Below are 22,813 nucleotides of genomic sequence, written 5' to 3' on the forward strand. Positions count from 1 at the left end.
AACCTGATTACAACACTAACACCAGTATCACTGATCTGATATTTACAAAAAAATTGTATTTTTTTTTTAATAAATTAAAGTCAATGCAACACCCATGCAAGCTAGAATGCTAGCTTTTTGGTGAACAAGGACCCAACAGCTGAACAAGAACCTTCCACAGTCCCAAACTTTAAATCTGCCTCTTTTCCCTCTCGTTTTTCAAACTGTATCCATTCCTCGCATGGAAGATGTGAATCCCAATCCCATTCCTCTCTGTGTATGAGTCTGTGACCTTGCCATTTCGTACTGTGCATCTAGATTTCGGAAGACCTCCTCCTGTTGTTTCAGGGTTTTGAAACTCTCTTCATCAACAGAGCTACAGCCGGCTTCATCCTCACTCTAGAAACCAGACAGAAGGAAACAAACGTTAGCTGTGGTCAGAGCAGTGTTTGCAGATACCCTAAACATAACAGTTTTGCTTTGTTGATTTCCAAAGTAATCATACAAGCATTTGGCTTTATTGCTGGAACATTCTAGCATCACCTTCCCCTCCCTGTCAAGACACAAAGAGGCCTTCATCTGCTTCCTCTTCCCAACCCATTCAAATAAATGTCTCCAGTTAAGTGATCAATACAAAGCAATACTGTCTGAGGATTCTAAATACTGGTTACAGCAACCACTGATTGTAACAGTTGCCTTGCTAGGCAGAAGCACAATGAAATTCCAGAAATTAGAACTGAATTCAGATTTAGATGCTGCTTGTGAACTTTATAATACTTATTTTAACTACCTCAGGTAGTATTAGTTTAACTAACATCTTTCTGGGTTAATATGTACTTTAGAATAAATAAATCACTATGCTACAATTACATACATATTCAGAATCCTTTACTTCTTTACCTTAATGCCCATCAGTTTTCTGAATTTGACATTTTGGTCCTTGTTTCCAAAGTTTAATTTTTCCCATATTTCTGCAGACTGTGATTTGTCCTGTACAAGTAAAAAAGAAAAAGATTTATCACCTTTAAACACAAGCTTCTGTTAACGTCACAGCACAGGAGCAAAAAAGCAGTGTTAAAACTGGGCCCACTGCACAGCTGGAGGTAACAGGTTTCCAAGTCAGATCCCACATTCCTCCGCCCTCCTCACAAGAAACTTTTTGTGAGGGAACTTCAGTTAACCAGGGGTTTCAAAACACTTCACTAATTGCAAGAGCATTTGTTTGACACAGCAAAAGTCTTAAAACCTACTTGTATATAACTTCCACTAGCTTTTGTAATGCCTTACTCTGCTCCGGCAGTTACTAGCAAGATCTGCAGACTGGTTTTTGAAGCCTAAAACAGCAGAACACTCACATGAAAACTCTCTAGTCACAGAGAGGAGTGGTCAGTTAAGTCTCTCTACCTCAGCCATCACTTCTCAGTAAAAGGAGACCATCTACATTTGATATTTAGTTGCAAGGCGAACCGGCAAAAGTAATTTTACAATCCAATTATACCTCTGCAATTTTACGCCATCAGGGTTTTTCCTGAGGCTTGTGTCACAACCATTTGCTACTTGAAGGTCTAGTTATTGTAAGTCCTTTCACCCCTGAAGTTTTACCTTGGGCTGATGTTAAGAAGAAAACTTCCTATCAGGTGTTAAAGTAATTTTGCTGGAAACAGCATTGATAAACATCCTTAAACTGAGTGAACAGTGTTTCCAAATAGCTTTTATGAAAGTAAGAAAAGACAACATTACCCCTTCCTTTTTGCCTTGCCAAAGCATCTTCCGCTTTTTCTCTTGCTCAGCAAATTTCATTGGGTTCACGGCGGCTGGGTTGTAATAGCTAGGGACAGCTATTCCAGTCTCTGCTAGTGCTTTCGCTTGCAGGGCTGCCATCTGAGCTGCCATTGCTATTTGAGGAGTTACTTGTGTTCCCGATGCCAGAAGAGCAGCAACATTAATAACAGAACCTCCCGTGGCTGCAGCTGCTGTAGCAGAAAGAGAACTTGTTATCAGACAGGAAGCTCAGATTTGGGGAAAAAAAGCAACCCCCAAACCAACAAACAAAAAGTCAACCCCCATCCCCAAAACCCAGACAAACAAAACCCCAGAACACTTCCCTTCATCAGAAGTTGAACATGTCCAAACAACAAATGCATGGTAAAATTATTTGTCGATTAAGAAACAAGTCTCCCATAGTTTAGTAAGCTAGAACTAAAACTGAATCTCATGTAGCTCATGCTTCTAAATGCCCCTGAGCTGGTAACAGCTTTCAAACTCTTGCTTAATGATGCTTAAAGGAATGGTCCAATAACCATCACAAAATCATGTACCAGCTTAACATACAACATTTTCATTGTATAGTTGGTAAGTGATAAGAAATCCTGGTAATTTTTTTGGGGGGTTTATGTTTGGGGCTTTTTCTTTATTTTGGTTTTGTGGGTTTGGTTTAGATTTTTTTCAACCACATTTCCTAGTTCCAGTGGCGTTTCTTACATATGGACCAAGTTAACAACTACATAGACAACCTGCACATCTGTGAACAGCACTGTCACACTCAGCACATAAGCCTACACTATTTCTCACTCACACTATTGTTTAAAAATTCATATAATACACATGGACTACCTGCAGCCATTTCCTGTTGCTTCTGTTTTTCAACTAGTTCTTTCTCTCTCTGTTCTTGCAGTTTCTTTGCTCTTTCCAGTCTGGAAGTACACGAGAATAAAAATACTTAAGACATGCTATATCAACAGCAGATGTTTATTTATATCACGTATCATTAAAATCATTAACAATTCCCAACCTTCTGGCTAATGCTTCCTGTGCATCCATAGCTGTATTTCGTCCCCGAAAGGGTGGTGGACTCGAACTCCGGCTGTGACTTCTGCTGAACCTTCGGGGCTTTTCACTTCTCTTCTTTCGGTCTCTGTAACCAAATTTAGCAGAGTTACTAAAACAATGAAGGTACATCTATAGCTTAACATTTCATAAAGTATCTGATCACAACTCTGAAAAACTGCTTAATTTGGAGACCTTTCAGTAACTGCTTCACAGAGATCATACTAGAACTGTGTAGCAGTCACATCTGCCTTGTAACAAGACAGAGCTAAAATGGAAGATTTCCGACTGTACGATGTAACAGAACATGTAACTCTGGGTATTTGTTTACCCTCTTACACCTAGTGCTGACAACACATAGATCCTCTCTAGAGATTTTCATTCTAAAGTCCAACAAGAAAAAAAGCATCATGCAACTCTGGTAAAAGGCAACTGCAAGAAAACTGTAAAACGGTCAAGTTACAGGAATGCTTTAAAACCATAAAGACCTCACAGCACTGGAATTACCATAAACATCAGCAATTTGAAAAGGCCCAATTTAAAAACTGGAATTGTACTCAGGGAAATTACTATTTCTCTTCCTTCTCTATCTTGTCTCCGAACACACTCTGGACAACTGTTTGAGGGAGAGTATCAAGCTAAATGTGAGAGCTTGTTTAAACACATGCAATTTGTGTCAGGTTTGCTCAAGAGGAACAGTGCTGTTGGGGAACTATGAAGCATGAATGATCTGGAGCCTGAAAATTTGAGAAGAACCCAGTTAAAATATATTTTTAAGCAAAACATCAAGATATTCAGTTCAATTCTCCTTTAGTAACCTTCTCCCCAAGTCCTCCCAAGTAGAAGTCATTCTTATGGCATACATATCTAATCCCATCTACACAACAAGCACTCAAAACATGCATATAAACTACTATTAGCAATATTTCTCTTTGCCAGGATCATTAGCATCTACATTACAAGAGGTGAGGGTTTATCCCTGGTTAAGCCTCTGTCACCAATGTTTTAAACAAAGAAGTCATTGATACTGGAAGCGTTCAACGACGTTTAAATTACAGGAGGAATCTTGCACATTTTCCCCAGATTTGCCATTAAGTGCAAGTTAAGAACAAGCACAAAGATGTTTCTGCAATTTTATACTTAAAATGTTATTATCAACCATCTGAGATCAAAGCTAACTTGAAATAATAGCTATAGTGACAACAGCCACCTGAAATGGCATTCCGATATTCTGCTTCTTCTGTTTGCAACTTGGGGAGCATCTATAAACATCATGAAATGTAGACTGAAGTTACAAAAAGAGATCCTTGTTTACATGACAAATCTGGTAGAATACAAAGGAGGTGAGACTTATCTTTTCATAGAAGATGACAAGATGCAGATTCAGGCACTGGGAAGTGACAGATCTGCATTCCTGAGATAAGATGTAATGCATGTTTCAAAGATACCTTCATTTTTCCCGTGCTGACTACTGTAGTTTGGTCTTGTCTTTGGTCTGATGCTTTACTGCACTGGTAAACATCAAGGAAATAAATGTTTGAGCTTTTGTATTTAAGTATTTCCATTTGAAACAAGCAGATGGTGTCATGTTTTCCACCTAGCATTTAATCAGAGCCATGCCACAAAAAGAACTGCCAGGAGGGTCTACACGCCCACAGAACAAAAAGACTAGTTTAAATGCTAGCAAGGACAGGTCACTTGAAAATGTGAGCTTGAGATTATGCAGAGAACCATCAAGAGAAGGTCAAGCTCCACTATTTACAAGAACTTCTAACTGTAACACAACAAATAATGAGGGCATTCATTTCATGGTTGAGTTTTAACAGGGTAGGTTTCCACATCATGTTTATCTAGCTTGTGAAGAGTTTGCCTTGAGACTTGCCTCATAATTCTCTTTCCAAAGGCCTCACCTGAGCCCAGAACTTGATGAAGTGTTCTAACTACTGTTAGCAGAGACTTACGCCTCACTTAAGAAATGGATTCTTGCAGTATGCCTGTCACTATCTAAGAAGGTTCTTCTCCAGTTGAAGAAATTCCTAAGTTCTTGACCGTCCCTTACTTTTTCTTCCCACATTTACCATTCTGTTTCACGTAATTTGAATTCCACTGTAGAAGCAAAAAACTATTCTGGGATGCAGAGTTTTCATGAAGCCATTAAACATAAAATGTTCAAAGAACTTTTAAAAACAAGACTGCACATCACCTATAGCAAGTGGAAATAATGAGCAACTGAAGCCTAACACATCATGCTGAAGGTGGCTTAAACAACATTAAATGGTTTTCAAATCAAATGGCATGTGACATGCATAGCAACTGAAGACCCAGCTCTACTCACCCCAGCTGAAAGTTTGGTACAAAGTGTATGCCAAAGTAAAATAGGACACGAACCACATAATTCAACTACTTCTTCAGACAGATAAAAGTCTTCTGAACAGTTTCACGAGTGATGTAACATTACACAAGTGTGACAGATTCCCAAGTATCCAAGGATCCACAGTAATGTTGAGTAGTCATAACCAACTTCTACTCCCTTTAAATACGCAATTTAAAATCCTCTAATGAAATCACTAAATTAACTGAACACCATCAACACTTCCTTGGAAACTCTGAAGGGACACTGATTTGTATTCAAACTACTTGTTTAAACAAGTAGGAGGGAACAAATGGAACTGTAATAGTCATTAAGTCATATTTCAATTTACTCATTCAGAATATGCTGTAGGGCATTAAGAACACAAAGGTGAAACATACAAACAAGACTCAGAACTCTACACTAGAATACTGAACAATTCATCACTATTGGAAAACATTAACTTCCAGCATATTTCCAGGGAGGCATGGATTTCAACTCTGCAAAACAGACCCAGAGTAAGCCAGAATGTGTCTAGCTAAAGGGTTTTTATCTGTGCTTCTAGAATTTAAGGAAGAAATGGAAGCAGCCAAGATAGGGAGAAAAATTAACATAATTAATATTCTCATGATGTGCATAGCAAAACGGAGTTAGTAATCACTAACACAGAACAGCACATTTGGAACAGAAATAGTCCATTGAACTCAAAATTCACCTTAATGCTACACTAACTGTGCCACTTCACAGACAAAACAGTTTTAAATGAACTTCACGGAGCTCATCAGGATTAGCTTCTGACAGGGTATCTCCTCTGACACTCAGCAATTCCCAGTCAAACTTCACTTTTCTGATATACAGACACAAAAGAGGTAAATACAGTGGTATTTTTAAAGCAGTGCTTTGCCAACCACACTACTCTTGCATCAAGGGTTAGCTGTAGCTTATTTTTCAGCTTTTCCGCTTAAGTATTACTTAAATATCCTATTTAAAAAGGTAAATTCAGTTGTGGTACAAGCCAAAAGAACCTGAACTGTGGTAATCATTATTACTCAACATACATACTTACTTTCCTTTGACTTTATCAGTCATAAGCTCCAACATGGTGGTTTCGTAAGATACCCACAAAATAACTATTAAAGCAATTCTAATTGCCAGCAAGAAATCATGCTATGAAAAGCCAAGAATCTGAGATACTTCAGCTGTCTAGGACAAGTGTTTCTATCAGTGTGTGTAAACTATCCAGTCCTTAACCTGCTGTATCAACACAGCTGAGAGAGCCAAACACATTTAGCTACACTGAACATACATTAAGTGGCAAACACATCATTCTTCTATGTATCAGCCCACCACAGAACGATCAGCCAAACACCACCACTAAGTGTATACAGATGTTAACACTTACCTGCTTCTGCTCCTAGATCTGCTTTTGCTTCTACTCCTATGTCTGTGTCTAGATCTTGATCTAGAACGAGATCTTATACGTCGTTTTCTCTCTCTGCTGCGAGATCGGGATTTTTTCCTATCGCGACTTCTGCTACGATGACGTCTGAAACACACATCCCAATTCTGACAGATATTCTCATGGTTTAATTCAGCTTCTACTTAAGGAGTTACACACAGGTTTGTCATCACAGGGCAAAATGCATCAGGCAAGCTGGGGAGACTGCAAACTACACATGGAAGAGTTCATGCCTGAAGCAGTTTAAGCTGTAAGGCTAGGGGATGAAATGGGAAATGAACCAAACACTACCACCAAGAGTTACAGAGTTTACATAAACAATTATACTCATCACTATAACCTGTTCATTTGTTCATTACAGTGTACATATCAAAACAAAACCAACCATACTAATCTGATGCAGGAGTCTGAAATTCAAGGCAACAAAACTCCTCCTCCCCATGCTATTCCAATACCTTAGGGAAGAGATGACCAAATTTCAGCTAATGAGTCACACACAGTCCCTCAGTGTATCATTAGCTGAAGCCTGTTCCTTGCTATCATGTTTGCTACAGATCCCTCAGCTATAACAGAGCTGCCTGAAAAGTTCTGCTGGCAGCAACTTGTTTGTTCCACATAATTCTCCTACCATCAGTGTGCTAAGAGGCCTCAGACAGCATTGTCTCTGGGTAAGCTCTTGATTTATGGAGGTAAAAATCCATGACAGTGCTAAGATGTATTTTTTTTCCTGCCACTGAAACAGGGAATGTTTAATGCACTGTTTCTACCTTTTTCTATACTGCATATACTAATTATGACACACATCACTTATACGAAGCCTTAGAGCTATTGTGTACCTTTACTCAGAAACAAATAAAAAATTAAAAATCCCAAGTAGCAGCAAATGCACCACTCGGTGAAAACTGACACATGCAACAGAAATGGATGCTTTAACATTAGGTCAGCAACTAATTCAGCTGTCCTTCATAAGCCTACACAAATTCTAAACCCTGCTTTTGCAATTGTACTTGAAAGAGAATAATCATGCAAAACAACTTACCTTTCACGAGATCTTGATCTTGAATAACTTCTCCCTCTGGATGATTTCCTCTCTTTGCGTTTATGTCTATCCTCACCATTTTCAGATGAATTTAGGCTATCTCTTCCCTTGTCAGAAGAATGTTCTTTGTCATTGTGGTCTTCAGATTTGTGCTTCTTGGAGGACTTCTCTTTGGATTCATGTCTTCTTGCCTGTTTTAAGAAGAAGTTGGTTCTTTCAGGAAAATAGTGCAACAAAGAGAGTTAGTATGGGTATCAGAAGATAAAAATGATAAGTTGTGATGCAACATTAGTAACCTTAGGAGTGTGACTCAATCATGAGCGATGGCTATTTTACCTAATGCCACCAATTACCCAAAGCTGCAAATGCACTCTAGAATTTTTCCCCCTTTTCCCTCCTCCCCACTGCCTAAAGGATTTGTTTGCATATAAGACTTCACAACACTGTAACAAAAGCAATTGGCAGTTACTGTCTCCATTCCAAACATGTAATAAGTACCTATCTTTAAATACCTGACCATTTCTGAATACGCATTTATACACTCACAGTGGATTTTTATTTAGTATATTAAAGTATACTTAATAGTGAATATTTAAGTATTTGCCTAAGTCTACTATGTAGAAAGTTACCAAAATCCATGCATAGTTGCACACATGTATTTTGCTTTTAGAAGCAGGACTTTTCTACCCATCAGTAGATAATTACTTTTTAGTGCAAAACTCTTTTCAGTCAGTAACTTCCAACAGTTTTTACAAAACAAAGCAGTAAATTTACACGGTTGACATCCCAAACTTATTATTTAAAACTAACATGCATCACTGGGACCTCCTCAATGGTTTTAAATTAAAGATATGCTGCTCCACTATACCGCAATTTTTTCCTGCAGTGCCTCTTAAAAAAAAAGGTTCCTTTTTATAGCTGCAATGCCTAAAGTATTTAGCAAGGTCAGGCCTGATTTTTGCCAGTGTTTTCCTTAGAGACTAAGACATGACATCAACACCTTTTCTTAATATATCCAGTTTATTTTGAAATCTTCCTAACACAGCATAGCCCACTTAAAATATTGTTTAAACATGAGATTTAAGTCATAATTTAAGCATGATACACTCATTTCAGACCAAATCCAAATTCTTCAGAGGTTTTTTTGCTTATCTAAATCTGTTAACTACTCATAAATCCTTTTCTATAATCATAACATCCTCTTTCAGTCTGGAGAAGGTGCTGTAATTAGCTCATATAACCCTTTGTAACTCCTTATTAATTTTTAGGTATGTATTTGATTATAGCTCTTCAAGTTACAATGTTATTTAACCTGCTTTTACACTATTTCACACTTAACTCTTTGAACAATCAGCTGTTACATAAAAATACATCTAGTTGGAGATGTTACCTCTACATTAGTTTTAAGTATGTATTTACATTATTTGTTCTGATATTCAGTATTTAGCCTACAGAGAAAGAGCTTAATACTGCAAGTGAATGAAAACATTACATCTAGGACATCATTCCTCATCTGTTCACGCTGTGAAACTTAGAAACTTCTAAGTAAATAGTGTGGGATTAGATCCATCAGCATGGCAAAGCACTGGACACAATTATAAGTGATGTCTTTTTTTTAAGCTTTTTTATTTTTAATCCCATCTTTCAGGCACACAATTAGTAATACACCACCATTATATCCCATAACGGATTTAAGATATTTTTAAGGGAAATGAGTTTGAATGACTAATAGTTACCTTATCATGAAGTAGGCTTATAATTTTGCTATCTGAGTCTGCAGCGTCTTCAGTTCAGTCTCTTCGCGCATTAGCACGCTGAGTATGATTTATTATAGAAATGTTATCATGTGAGCTAAACAATATATTCAATTTCACAAAAACTCTCCTAGATTATTTTGCTTACTTTTTCTCACTCCTTTTTTAAACAGAGCTTCCATTGGAATGGGAGAAGAAGTTCCTGAACCGGGTTCAAAGTTAAAAAGTCCCTCATTTGACCCAGCCTGCTATTGCCCCACATGGCATAAGCTTCTTTGTGACTATTTTGATGCTTTTGATTTGCTCATTTCATCTCTTCTCTGGTGTGTAAACCAGTTACTTTCCAGGTATCACTGATGCCGTCTCTTCTCATTCCCCTACATATATATAGGCATATATATTTTTTAAAAAAGAAAGAGACAGTCCTCTGAAATTTTTGCTGCAATTGCCATACTTCCAGCTGACTCAGCCTGTTTGTCAAGCTGTGACAATCTTTCACAATTAAAGGATGCAATAAACAGAGCTCAGTCAGGTGAGGAATTATTTATCATAGATTTAAGGAGATGGGTATGTATCAGTGAAAGTCCTGAACATTGGCCAGGAATAAAGCCACCCAAGGCCTTCAATTAATGGAAGCTCTGTGAAAGTCAGCAAGAACACCATGCTACTTCTCCACATGAATTTTTTCTGCTGTTTCCACAAAAAAAGTACAGAAAAAGAAAAGAAAATAAAAAAGTTACTAGTTTCTGAAAGCATTTTTCTATAAAACTATTACCTTGTCAACATGAAGGCTGCAATCATGCTTCACTATGAAAGGATCTCCATATCCATTTTTAAGCTTAAAAGTTTCTAATTTCTTGTACTTACCATTAAGTCATATATATAGGTTTACACATATGTGCATTACTACAAGATACTTTTTAAGATGTATTGTACAATTACCTAAACGCTACAAAGTGTTAATTACCTCTTTGCTTCTGCTCCGGCTTCTGTGTTTTTTTCCTTCGGTATCTGCAGAAGAAAACATTTACTGTTGTTTACCAAGTTAGAGAGGAGGTCAGCTGGCTACAAACTTTCTAGCTCCTTACAGTTATTGCACCCCTAATTCACGAATAGATCTAGAAAACAAACAGCACTATTTAAGTATGTACTGTGGAAAGCAAACTGTAGCTTTTATTCCCAGTTCTCTGCATGTATTTAAACTCTGACAGTGAAAAATGAGACCATGTCATACTCTAGCTGCATTCTTCAGCCAGATAGCCCTATTTTTGTTACACCCATGCAGAAGTATCCCAGCCTAAGCACATGGAATTAAAATGAATACAAAGTAGCATGGTTTTCTGCTTGGTGTTGCCTGGCCTCCACCTGTCCCTCACTCCCAATCCCCTGAACAAGTTCCTTAGCACTTCTATCATTAAAATTGTAAAGTCTCAATATCACACATTTAAGATACAAACCAAAATTAGCAGCTTCATTTTTTCCCAATTCTAGCAAATTACTAGAGCTAAGACTATTTTTTCCAAAACAGCTTTAAAGAAATTTCAGTTCTACAAGCACACACCAGAACATCACTAAGCAACTTTGCACATACTAAGACCATACCTGACTTCCGTCGTCTTTCCCTTGACCGCGAGCGTGATCTTGAATAATGAGGCTTTGACGTTTTGGGAGAACTAGAGGCATCTGATTGTTCCTTTTTCTTCTCTCCTTCTGGAGAAGACTTTTCCGGAGCTACTCCATCTCGTTCTGTATCACTACCCTACACATGGGGACAGAAATTAAAAAAAAAAATAATGCTTAGGACTGAAAAACAAAAAACCCTATTTACTCAGTACTTCCCCTGAAGACACACTCAAAGTTATTTACTGTAAAGACAATCTCATGAGCAACCACCCCATTAGTAGCTAGGCAATAGCTTGATAGAGTTGTAGTGAACTGTGTAACTGCATAAAGATTGATTTTTTCAAGACCTTATTAAAGAAATCTAATTCATAGAAACATTTTGCTCTCCCACTGCATCACACTGCCCTTTTGTCATGTGTTTTTGAGAATATCAGCAAGACTAAACTCTGAGCCAGTTTTCTCTAAATGGCGGTGTTTATAAGTCATTTACCTTTTAAACATTTACATGACTAAGATTACTTAAGGTCAACACTGTCCCAACAGATCTAAGTCACCTTACAAGTTCGGGCATTACCGAGGCACAGCACAAAATCCCCATAGTATTTTGAAGTATGGAATGACCTATGAAATGAAATTAGGTATAGTGTCAGACAGCTAACTTTTGAATAAGGAAAAACCTCAAACAGTATCTCTATGTAGAAATATGATCTATATGTACTCTCATATGAAAACATATCTACCTGCCCCAACAATTTATCTGTCACATTTTCCTTAAACCTTGACCTAGGAGGATTAAATCTGTGTACAGCAGTCAGGACTGCTTTGTGATTCAACGCTGGGAGGAGTAAATGTGTACAACTGGTGTACCATGCAATAAAAGGAAAGGATGGGAAAAGTACACACTAAGAAGGTGACTGTGATTCCATCAACGCCTTTACAGATTCATTGGTCTCTGTTGTTCCAATCATATCAATGGCAGTCAATCAAACCTCGTGACATCCTGTGGCAGCAGAAGATTTCACTAAGGACGTAATTTGGCCCAGATGTGCTATTCATGAAGATAATTTAGCATAGAAGAGGACTCAAACTTGCAGTTTTCTACCAGCTGCAACTGGTAGAACTGTCTGCAATCTTAACATGTGAAAACCTCTCAAATGCTGATTTATATTCATTACTTTGAAAACAAAGCAACTAGTTTTTCTCAAACCACAACAGATTATTGTTACAGATTGTCACTAATATATTGTGTATTAATGGTAGACTTGGTTCACAACATGCTACAGGTGAACCTTTAGAATTTATATTGCAGCTACTACTGTTTTATCTGCCCAATTCCTTATTAATTCACACCTGTACAAGATGCACCTATAGAAAAATCCCTCTTTCAAGGAGATAAAGCAGCTGATCACTTCTCCTGTCATATGGTATACTGGTATCTAGTTTAAAACACACCAGCATACAGACAACAGCGCCGATCACTTAAAACTGTGACTGCAGCAGAGCTTTAGCTACACTCTCCATGACACTTCTGAATACTACTGATACCCCACCCATCATCCTGGAAACTTGAGGCCATCAGAGCAGGAACTGACTCTCCTAATTGTGATCTTAGCCATCAAAACCCTTGTCCTTCCACATCTATCTATCATCTGCTTATCTAAGCCTGCCCCCTTCACCTGAGATTCCCAAGTCAGCAAGAAGTTTGAAAGGAATTTTAAATTCCTGTAAATTTACATTTCAAATTTACTTGAGGTGGAGAAGAAAAATGAATACCAGCTAAGCAGTCCAACTTAACTGGGTTTTTAAACATAGTATCCAAATGAAACTGAGCCCACTGCCTCTTTCCAAGGCTATAAGTCTCATTATTTATACACACTGCTGCTCACTAATGCCCTAAGGTGCAATGCACCTTGGAGAAATCTCTCAGCTCTACAAAAACAGCAGGAAAAAGCTGACAGACTTCAATGAACCTATTCTCAGCTCTTGGATTGGCCACAGGTTCAGGTTTCCCCGAACAAGCCCCTCACCTACTTCTGAGGAACCTCAAAGACAGCGCCTATGATCTAGGCGTAAAACTACAAGTACATAATTCTGCAAGTCCTTTTACAATAAAAATTATCTTATTCTTAACAAGTTAAGTGTTATATATATAAAAGAATGCATCATTAAAAAAAAAATCATTTTCTCCAGAAATTTGTGGTCCTCTTGCTCTCTTTCACGACTCGTCAAAGTTTAGACAAGAACCTTAAAATAGAAGAACAACTTTAAGTGCCAGATTAAAGACTACAAAATACTTAAAGTCAACTTTGAAGAGTCTTATTACTTTTGAGACCAGTTTACTTGCTTTTTAGTTTGGGGTTTGTTGGCTTTTTTTTTTGCACTCAAAACTATTTTGTAACTTCTGAAAAGAAATTAAATCGGGTTGATAACTGTTCTTAGCGGTTCTTTGACTCAATCACAGGACAAATGCCTTTGTACGCTACCAGGCCACACAACCTCCTTTATACATTACCAGGGTACAGAAATTTTAGAAGACAGTAAAGCCACACTCTTAGGCCGTGTATAAACATAAAGGACAGTGGTAACTACAGCACAGGAACTTCCTATATAAACAAACTATAAAAACTGGAAAATGAGGGCAAATAATTATTACTGAGTGCAAGCTGACGCTGAAAATAGCACATCTATAGCCAAACACAAAGAAAAAAATATAGGACGGGGAAACCTACACGAATGAAAAGCGAGCAGAGGCCAACCTCCAGAATGATCCCTCTCTTCTCCCCTCCCAGGCAACCTGCGCCCCACAGCCCGAGAAACGCCTACTCTTATGGCTACATTATTTCTCTCCCCAACGAGAAAACGACAGGGCCTCCATCATAAAGCCTCTTCGCTTCTCCCTGAGCCCAGCGAAATGAAACAGAAACTTCTGGAAACAGGGAAAGAAGTAATGGGTGAAAAGCGGCCACCCCCTCCCCGCGGCTCATCATGGCGCCGACAACCGAAGGAGCGGCGGGCGCCATTTTGTCTCTCCGCGCACACGGCTTCCCGACCCAGCCCTCCCCGTCTCACACGCTCTTTTCCTCCCGCCCCGTAGCAGCCCGCTTCCCAACTCGCCTTCCTCCTAAAACCTCAGCAGCGAACGCCACTTACCGCCATGACCGAGCGCCCGGCACGTCGCTCCCCCTTAACAAGCCTTCACAACGGGCTCACCGTCCCTCAGCCACCGCGGCCGCTGCGCTCGCGAACCGAGGCAACAAGCCCCACCCTCCCTCTAACCCTCCAGGCGCCCGGATGTAGGTGTGGGGCGGGGAGCGAGGGGGCCGCAGTGCCCTCTGGGAGAAGGGAAGGATTAGGCGGTGTCTAAGCAGCGCCGCCGTCCGCGTTTGGAGGATGATTGGCCCAAGCTGCGAACCGTAGCGCCAGCTAGAGTTCCCGCCAATTTGAAAGCCTGAAGCCGCTGAGGGGGCCGGCTGTGGTCTGTCACCGGCCGTGGGGCCGCGGTGAGGAGACGAAGGGGACGGCGGATGGCGAATGGCGGGTGACTGTGGTAGGGGCGTCCGCGGCGTGCTGCTGAGCGCTCTCCGGCATGGGATCGCTTCAGCCTCGGGCGCGGAGCCTGTCCTGCCAAGCTGCGTTCGGTCGGGCCCGCTGGGGACGCGACCTGGGAGCCACATTGCTGCTGCGACACTGCCGGTTCTAAACATGCAGGTTGCTTTTAGGAGGCGCAGTGAACCGCCCTGCCTCCTAGGCGCTATTCATGATAGGATAATAAATAACTTGTGTGTGGTCATGTAACTTTTTTAAAGTTTTCGCTTTACAGCGTATTCCTCGTATGTTTATCGTAGGTAAAAATGTGGAATGATATTGAACTTCTTACAAATGATGACACGGGGAGTGAGCGGCTCCCTGTAGGTTTAGGACATGAATGTGGAACTGCGTTGTATCAAGTGAATACGCTGCTTCAAATCACATCTTCAGAAAAGGTAGAATTCACGAAGCTATGTTTTTCTTAACAATTACCAGGGCTTCTTTGTCACATTTTCTAAGGTGTTTCAGTTACCGTATTTAATGACCTTTTTCTTCTTAGGTCTCCGTTAATCCGCAGTTGTGTGCATTCAACTCAAGGGATGGCACTATTATTGTTGTTGACGCATCAGTGGCGCTTCTTGACAGTACAGGGCAGTCTCTCCTGATGCATGTTCAGTTTGGTAAGTTCATTCATTTGGAATTCCGCTGGAAGCTAAAACTGACTTTCAGAATATGTATGTTGGGTTTGTATAGGAAAATATAGCAAGAATCTTCCATATCTATCTCGCTTGGAAAAGGAATTATAATATTATATAATTATATTATATATTGTATTATAATAGATACATAAGTAATAAGAAGTGATTGCTGTTTCTGTATACAATAACTATTTCTGTACAGTTTAATGAAAACACTCACTAGCTTTTCACTGAAATGGGAATAATGGCTATCAAACCCACTCCCCTATGCCCTCTCCTGTACTTTGTTTAATCAAAATAAATACTTATGAAGCCATCTCAGGCACTGTCTAATTCCTGTGTATCAAATATAAATGCCTATTAATAAAAAACAGATCTTAATTGACATTTGCCGTGGAACTTTTCAGATACTAATGTGGATGTTGTTGGCATGTGTCAAGAAGAACAATTTCTTGTGGTCGGTGAGAGAAGTGGCAATTTCCACCTTATCCATATACCCTCAAAACAAACCTTGCTAACCAAGGTACAGTAATTTTTCTATTCCAATTTTGCTAAAAACCTTTTGTTCTCTGAATTTCTTGAGCTATTTTTATTTCCTTCCAAATATAAAACTATAAACATTCTTGTGTTTCCAACATGCTTTCTAGTTTGATGAAACAAAGAGATTGAAGCGATTCTTTTGTTCCCATGAGTAACAAATAAGGAAAATGTATTTAGGAATGGCATGTGTAAACAAGATTAAATTTCTTCATAAAAGAAAAAAGTTTAAAGTTTAAACTGATGATCAGTATTTCCAATACATTTGTGTCAAATAAAGTACAGAATAGTTTAAGAGTCTCTTTGTTGATTCTATTTTAGATTTTGGTTGAAAAATCTTCAAGTGAAAGGACTTACTTAAATCTCTTTATTGAAAAAGATAATGCAAATGCAGGTAAGAATTTGATCCCCCCTCTTGTCTCAATTTTTGTGATTTTGTTCTCCTGGGGAAAGAGACTACAAAATAAGTAGAATCATAGAATAGACTCATAGAATAGTTAGGGTTGGAAAGGACCTTAAGATCATCTAGTTCCAACCCCCCCTGCCATGAGCAGTGACACCTCACACTAAACCATCTCACCCGAGGCTCTGTCCAACCTGGCCTTGAACACCACCAGGGATGGAGCATTCACAGCTTCCCTGGGCAACCTATTCCAGTGCCTCACCACCCTTACAGTAAAGAACTTCTTCCTTACATCCAATCTAAACTTCCCCTGTATACGTTTTAACCCATTACCCCTTGTCCTATCACTACAGTCCCTAGTGAAGAGTCCCTCTCCAAAGGGATTCTTTGTAGTAGTAATTTGTAGTAGTATCTGACTTTGTAGTCAGATACAGCTTTACTTTGCACTATACACATTAAATATGTTTTTCCTAAATGCTTTTCTGTGAAGATACTTAGCTTGTTAATTATTTTATGAATGTCATAGAAAACAAAAAACATTCAGAACTCAGTACCTCTTTTGAGACTGCTAAATGCTCAAAAAGGCAGCATTCCTTCTCTCTCCTGTCAGACTTCAGATTTTAGCAGTTCCTGTTCTATAAGCTTCCAGTCTTATTCTGTCACAATATAATGTATTTAAATGTAGTTTTGTCATGAAAACAGAATTTGCAGTCTAATGGAAGCATACAAACATCATAACTTCTAACAAAACTAAAATGTACAAACTTATTCTACTCTTTGTTGAAGGTGACAACAGTTTGGTTTAAAAATCATATATTGGTCAGGGTTTCTTTTGTCAGTTATTTCACTGTCTTATTTATAACCAAGTAGTCTCTTTACTTGCTCTTTAACATTTAAATTTGAAATATTTGAATTGGATTTTTTTTTAGGTGTTTATCACATGTTCATTCTCACAAGCAATGGATTCTTCTGCATTATGTGTCTCCCACTGGCTAAAACACAGGAAGGTAGGATGATCTACAAACCACTTGAGATTTCCATTTGAGCAGGAAGAACTGTATTAAAAAAAAGCTTTTTCATGCATTTTTTTCTAATGGGAATAAGATACAGGCTTGGGATTTTCTATATGATGTCAGTTTGTTTGTAAGGGGAAACCAATATACTGTAATAAAATCATTTTTTTATTCCTCCAATAATTCCTTTGGCTTATGTTTTTCTGAGTCACTGCTTTATGGAGAGTCCTGAATGCTATGAAAGCAGGATTTTAATACATAATCAGTCTTGGCTGTGCTGAAGAATATCGGGAATCATTTAAATTTTTGATACTGTATAAGCAGAGTTAGTAGTTAATTTTCTGTAACTCAGTACTGCAATCAATAAAATAAACCCTGTCAAAGAACCCAGCTAAAGTGTTTTTCAGCAGAGTCAGGTTAGGATTAAACTATCCTAGATGAAGTTCAGGGGCTTTTTCTCAATCCTGAAAAAGTTCATTTAACTGATGTTTTCTTTGTTTTGTTTTTTTGATGTAGCACTTGACAAGATGGATATGATTACAGCAAAGAAAGTAAGAAAAACCTGGTAACTTGTAACATAGGTATTAAGTTCAGAGTTTAACAAAACTGCATTGTAAGTTTCACAAAATACTTAGCAGTTTATTATTACAACTCAATTGTGATTATAATGTTTTCTATACATGGAAAAGTAAGCAGTTCAAGGCTTTATCTACTTATTGTATAAACAACTTTTTTACTTCCCCTTTTGTTTATTTTCCCTTCATCTTCCACCCCACAAGTTACAAGGACAGATAAAGACAGCTTTCATTTCCACAGAAGAATATCACAGCCTTGGCTGTCAGAATTTTGTGATAAGCAACTCAGTGAACAAAATCCATCTGATAGTTGGGGTAAGTAATATGAACGTGTTTGTAGCAATTGTTATGTGATCAGTGATGGTGTTTTTTGACCTGCAACAAAATTTATCTCTAGCTGGTCGGTAATTAACTTTTTGCACAAGGACTTTTTGTCTTTAATTTCCTTCACTGTAAATTTAAAGGTTACGAGTTGTGCAGTCTGTCCATAGTTATTTCTTGTAACTTGCTCTTTTATGATGGATGGGGGGAAAATATTTTCACCCTGGTTGCATGGCCTTAGTAACTGTGTTTGCGAGCCGTGCAAGATAGTCTGAAGGACTTTGTCCTTCAGCTCAGATGCAAAGCTAGAATTTGTGAGTCTTCTAATCAAACTCACATTCCATGAAGGCTTGCCAAAATAACAATTAACGTCTCAATTCAACAAAGCTCTTAAGCATGAGTTAAGTACAGAAACAAATTCATGACTGAAGCCTGTTGAATTCAATGTGATTTTTCTCAGTAGGTTTAGTGTACATTTCGGGTTTTATGCTCTGTGAGAATTGAAAGGGGATATTTTGAAATATGGCATGTTCTTTGAAGACCTAAAAATGTTTAGGGGTGCTAACAATTACTGTAGTAAAGGTCAGTCTTGAAAGGAGAAAGGAAAAAGAGTAAATTGAATATAAATAACTGAATATGTTCTACTGAACATCAGCATTCACCAGGAACAAAGTTTGAGTGGGTTTTCCAGCATTGCAAGTTAAAGGTCAATTAAACAGCTGTCAATGGCCAAGTTTATAATGTATAACCCCGTTTTACTTTGCCTTTATTAACAGGGTAGAGGTGATTATGTACTCTCCAAATGGGAGGTAGACACTGCCAATAACTTGGTGTCTGTTCGAAGTTTTGCTGATTCAAGTCTGATCAAAGGTAAAGAAGAGTTTGGTTTGTGTTTGGTTCTCAATAGGCAATTGTAGAATTCAGATTCAATTGCAGAAAATACTGAGACATTTTCAGTTATGTCACTGTTGTTAGTAAATATGCATATACCAAGTAGAACACTTCTTGTAAAGCGACAGCCAAACTGTGCCTCAAAATGGTTGAGTTTAATTTAGATACCTAAATCGCAGTTCTGTTTAAGCTAAACTTTTCACAGTCTTGGGAATTTCCATGAGGTTAAACATCTGTAGGTTTGCAATACTTGGTTGTACATTTTAATACTTTTTTGCTTCAAATACTTCAAGAAAAATACTAAATTTATGTGACTGGATGTTTTGTAGATGCAGCAAAATTTCAAGTTCTTGACAACCGGCTGTTTGTTTTGGATACAGAGGTACGTGTAATGACTGTGTTTAGTCTTTATTTCACTGTTTAGTCTTTATTTCAGTGTTCTTTAACCAGCTTCTAAAAATACTTTTTAAAGTAATAGCTTTAAAATATGTTTATATAAAATCAAGATGCTTATATTTACAGAGACTTTTGATCTTGCTTTTTAAATTCTACTCCTATGAAGCAAGCTTAATGAATGGAATGACAAAGCTATGGAATGACAAAGCAGAAAAAAAAATGTATTCTGTGAAGAAAATAGTGAATCCATATCTGATTTTTTTTTTCCTTTTATCTAGAATATCCTGAGCATGTGGGATGTTTATTCTCTTACTCTAATTCGGGATTGGCCTTTAATACATATTGAAGAATTTCTTTTAAGTACAGAGTCAGATTCTTTGCCAGTTATATGGTAAGTAAAGTTTTATAGTACCAATTATGAAAATTGAAAAGTTAGACGAAACGTGCCACAAACACTTGATTTGCTGTGGTAGTGAATTTTTTAGAAATCTTTGAAAGCTTTCTAGTCAGCAGGACAGAATAATTGCACTGTAGATATCCTCAGCTTTTTATTGTAGAAAAGAAAACCTTGTTGCTTTCTGCTTTTTCTTGGTTTATCTGTTGTTGCTGCTAAGGAATCTTGCATGTAACCTGTAGCATTTAGGAAATGCTTGTCTAAAATAAGGTACATAGTATGGCTTACAAGTCTGATAAAAAGGCTAGTCTGTCTTTTGGATAGATAAATAGTAAGATCTTCATTCTACAGATGGAGAAGCCAAAATCTGGAGATGTGTGTAAAATGCAAAAGAAATTAATGGCAGTTAAGATTAGAAGAGAAGACTCGGCTCTTTCCATTGCTCTGTGCCAGTCTGTGAATCAGACCCATTTGAAAAGCTTAAAAATGTCAGAAGTTAAATGTATGTCCTCTAAATGCTAAAAGACTGTTATTTTTAGGTGTACTATAGGGTTTCAAAATGTACTAGCAGTTTCCATGGAGAACTAAATTTTCTAAACTCTAAAGTGAGAATCGCAGCCTTAACATAAGATTTATACAGTAAATTTTGCTTTCTTTTTTTCCTCTTTCTTGTTCCCTAGGCAGGGGCTTGCCAATGTTAAACTGATAGTCATGACAATACCAGATAACAAACAGGTATAATCACTTTGTCTGTGCTCTTTCCTTCAACTGTTATACAGTCACTCATTGAAATAATAGGCTTATATAGAGATGCAACATCTAAAACTGCATTAAACTTTCAAAATGTAGACATCATAAAAACCTATGAAAATAGCGTCTTCCATCTGACTCTATGAGAATAAAGAAATGATTCTGCAAACATCAGAGAGAAAACTTAAACTGACTTGTTTGTTTTCCCACCTTTTTTTTAATAGATGAGAAGTCTCATGGTTTTTGCATTGCCCACTATGCAACAGCTCTATTCTTTGGAAGTGTCTGTTGTTTCTTCACTTGTTCAAAGTGGGATTGGCACAGTAGGTTTCTATGTTTTTTTGTTGTTGCTCTTAAAAGAAATGTAATTGTCCTAGTATGTAGAATTATTACAGAGGGTACTGTGTTATTCTCTTAGATTAGAACCGATCTGTGGTCTAAACTACAGAAAAACTAAATAATGATACAAAGATTAAATTATGTCCCCAAAGGCTGGAGAAAAAGATACAATATGTAGTAAACTGAAGTGTCTATTGCAATGTTTAATACTACTGCCAGTTGTTCTTGTGGCTGTTACAGCTAAAAACTATGAAGTTTTAAATTCTCGTGTAGAGAAATGCTCTGGATTTATTTGGGATTTATTCTAAAAGATATGAAGATGGGTACAGTGCAACCTGATTATGGTTGGACAAAATGAGAGTGTAATTTTGAGAAGATGATTCACTCGAGTGGACAGTGTCCTGACGGTAATTCAACTGGGATAACAGAGTGGTTACAGTGTGTTCAGTTAAGGCCCTCAGAAATTTTAGATAGTGGAAACTATCCAGGAAATAACATAACTATTTTAAAAACCCAATACATTTATGAGAGAAGAGCAGTACTTTGTTTCTAGATTAAGAAATGCTGCATTACAATTGAAGTTTCCTTATGACTGATTTCCCTTACCACCTAATGTTCTCTGTTATTGCACACTACAGGATACAATATACTTCTTGGAAGGAATTCATGTAAAACATCAGATGTAAGATGATGTTTTGTTTCTTACTAGATCATTATTATGTTAAAATGGCAGATTATTTCTACATACAGTTGGTTTGTAGTTGATAAACTCATAGCTCACTCTCATCCATAGACCCTCTGAAGGCCCAGTTTCTATTGTTGTGATGCGAAGTCTAACTGAAGCCTTGCCAGAAAATAGGTACTGATTTCTGTCAATCACTGGTTTACTATTTTATTATTTATCTGTGGTTTGGCACTTCTATTTACATAGTAAACTTCACCCCTAGGCTCAGTCGCTTACTTCATAAGCACAAATTCACTGAAGCAGAGACTTTTGCTCTTCAGTTTGGACTAGATGTTGAGGTAAGTTGTCTGTTCTTGATAAATACTTTTGGACATTAATTAGTATAACTGAATTTATGGGTAAGGTTGTTGCCCTGTAGTCCAACAGAAAGTATTAAAAATATTACAAATATAGGGGAATGTTACCTTACAAAGCAACTCGCTATACTTGAAACTAGTTCATAATTAGATGACTGCATGGTGAACTATGTTTTTATTTACAAAAACTAACAAACCCTGCAATGAGAAGTGGTGCAGAAGTAAATCCTCTGATCAAAATGAGCACTGCTGGATCAGGAGAAGGCACATTTGTCCCTGTAAGTAGCAAGAAATGGTGTTGCTAAAACACAGTCTGGCTTCATTAATTGATTTATTGAAATAATGAAATTTGAATGTTCCCTCTCCTTTTTTTGTTTTGTTTTAATAGTTAGCTGGTGAGATTAAAAAAAAAGACACAATTGTTACTAATTGATAATCCATTTCTGTAATGAAATCATTCAATGTACACAGACACACTGTATCTCAAAAACATGGTGAACGAATGTGGAGTTTTCAGTTGAAGACTGTCTGCTTAACACTCAACTGCATGAGACTGAAAACTGTTTTTGTTTTTACACAGCTTGTATATAAAGTGAAAGCAAACACTATTTTAGAGAAACTGGCTTCATCCTCTGTTGGGAGTTACGGTCACGAGGTCTGGCTGGATCTTGTGAATGAAGCCAAAGAAAACCTGCAAAAAATTCAGGTATGTTTTTTTATTTCTACCCTCTTTCTCTACTTAAATAATTCAAATGATAAAGAAGCTTAGAACTAATTTCAGTTGTTTCCTTGTGCAAACAGGATAGCCAGTTTGTTGTGGATTACTGCATAAATGCTCCATGGCCACTGTATGAAACCACTCAAGAAATGCTGAACTATGCTAAAGTCAGAGTAAGG

At 37.7% G+C, this 22,813-nt stretch overlaps 2 protein-coding genes and 1 long non-coding RNA gene across 12 annotated transcripts in view; 1 reads left to right on the top strand and 2 right to left on the bottom strand.

Annotated features, from left to right (window-relative positions):
* Positions 1 to 36: 36 nt before the first annotated feature.
* RSRC2 (arginine and serine rich coiled-coil 2) lies at positions 37 to 14,338 on the bottom strand. 7 transcript variants are annotated; one of them, XM_057421287.1, is made up of 11 exons: positions 14,181 to 14,313; positions 11,605 to 11,651; positions 11,010 to 11,166; positions 10,375 to 10,418; positions 7,654 to 7,844; positions 6,558 to 6,701; positions 2,771 to 2,893; positions 2,593 to 2,672; positions 1,720 to 1,952; positions 880 to 969; positions 37 to 378 (listed from the first exon to the last, which is right to left on the bottom strand). In XM_057421287.1, exons 2-11 carry the CDS (start codon positions 11,626 to 11,628, stop codon positions 199 to 201), a joined length of 1,266 nt encoding a protein of 421 aa, XP_057277270.1. In that variant the 5' UTR covers positions 11,629 to 11,651; positions 14,181 to 14,313; the 3' UTR covers positions 37 to 198. The 7 variants fall into 7 exon arrangements, with proteins under 7 accessions (XP_057277270.1, XP_057277274.1, XP_057277268.1 ...); XM_057421291.1 differs by having other exon boundaries at positions 7,654 to 7,866; positions 14,181 to 14,304; XM_057421285.1 differs by lacking the exon at positions 14,181 to 14,313 and adding an exon at positions 13,884 to 14,065 and having other exon boundaries at positions 11,585 to 11,651.
* Positions 14,339 to 14,875: 537 nt separating this feature from the next.
* KNTC1 (kinetochore associated 1) overlaps positions 14,876 to 22,813 on the top strand; it is a 36,032-nt gene continuing 28,094 nt past the window's right edge. Inside the window, exons 1-17 of the mRNA XM_057421301.1 lie at positions 14,876 to 15,013; positions 15,118 to 15,238; positions 15,664 to 15,779; positions 16,115 to 16,187; positions 17,126 to 17,203; positions 17,726 to 17,760; positions 17,989 to 18,099; positions 18,882 to 18,975; positions 19,326 to 19,378; positions 19,671 to 19,783; positions 20,467 to 20,521; positions 20,761 to 20,859; positions 21,514 to 21,557; positions 21,669 to 21,734; positions 21,823 to 21,898; positions 22,497 to 22,622; positions 22,718 to 22,807. Of these exons, the coding sequence (XP_057277284.1) occupies positions 14,882 to 15,013; positions 15,118 to 15,238; positions 15,664 to 15,779; positions 16,115 to 16,187; positions 17,126 to 17,203; positions 17,726 to 17,760; positions 17,989 to 18,099; positions 18,882 to 18,975; positions 19,326 to 19,378; positions 19,671 to 19,783; positions 20,467 to 20,521; positions 20,761 to 20,859; positions 21,514 to 21,557; positions 21,669 to 21,734; positions 21,823 to 21,898; positions 22,497 to 22,622; positions 22,718 to 22,807 (1,482 nt within the window). The 5' untranslated portion in view covers positions 14,876 to 14,881. The remainder of the gene's footprint in view (positions 15,014 to 15,117; positions 15,239 to 15,663; positions 15,780 to 16,114; positions 16,188 to 17,125; positions 17,204 to 17,725; positions 17,761 to 17,988; positions 18,100 to 18,881; positions 18,976 to 19,325; positions 19,379 to 19,670; positions 19,784 to 20,466; positions 20,522 to 20,760; positions 20,860 to 21,513; positions 21,558 to 21,668; positions 21,735 to 21,822; positions 21,899 to 22,496; positions 22,623 to 22,717; positions 22,808 to 22,813) is intronic.
* The window catches only part of LOC130605647 (uncharacterized), a 36,342-nt gene continuing 28,596 nt past the window's right edge, over positions 15,068 to 22,813 (bottom strand). For 2 of the 4 annotated variants that reach the window (XR_008973752.1, XR_008973751.1), the window contains 2 exons: positions 22,114 to 22,192; positions 16,104 to 16,236 (listed from right to left, as the gene is read on the bottom strand). This is a non-coding gene — a long non-coding RNA (uncharacterized LOC130605647). Of the gene's footprint in view, positions 15,264 to 16,103; positions 16,237 to 16,762; positions 16,853 to 22,113; positions 22,193 to 22,813 lie in introns of those variants that run through there. The other 2 variants (XR_008973753.1, XR_008973754.1) reach the window with 2 other exon arrangements.

The sequence above is a fragment of the Pezoporus wallicus genome, unplaced genomic scaffold (genome assembly GCF_028554395.1).
Source record: "Pezoporus wallicus isolate ANWC-B61680 ecotype Strahan unplaced genomic scaffold, APGP_CSIRO_Pwel_v1 contig_9584, whole genome shotgun sequence".
Taxonomy (NCBI): Eukaryota; Metazoa; Chordata; class Aves; order Psittaciformes; family Psittacidae; genus Pezoporus; species Pezoporus wallicus.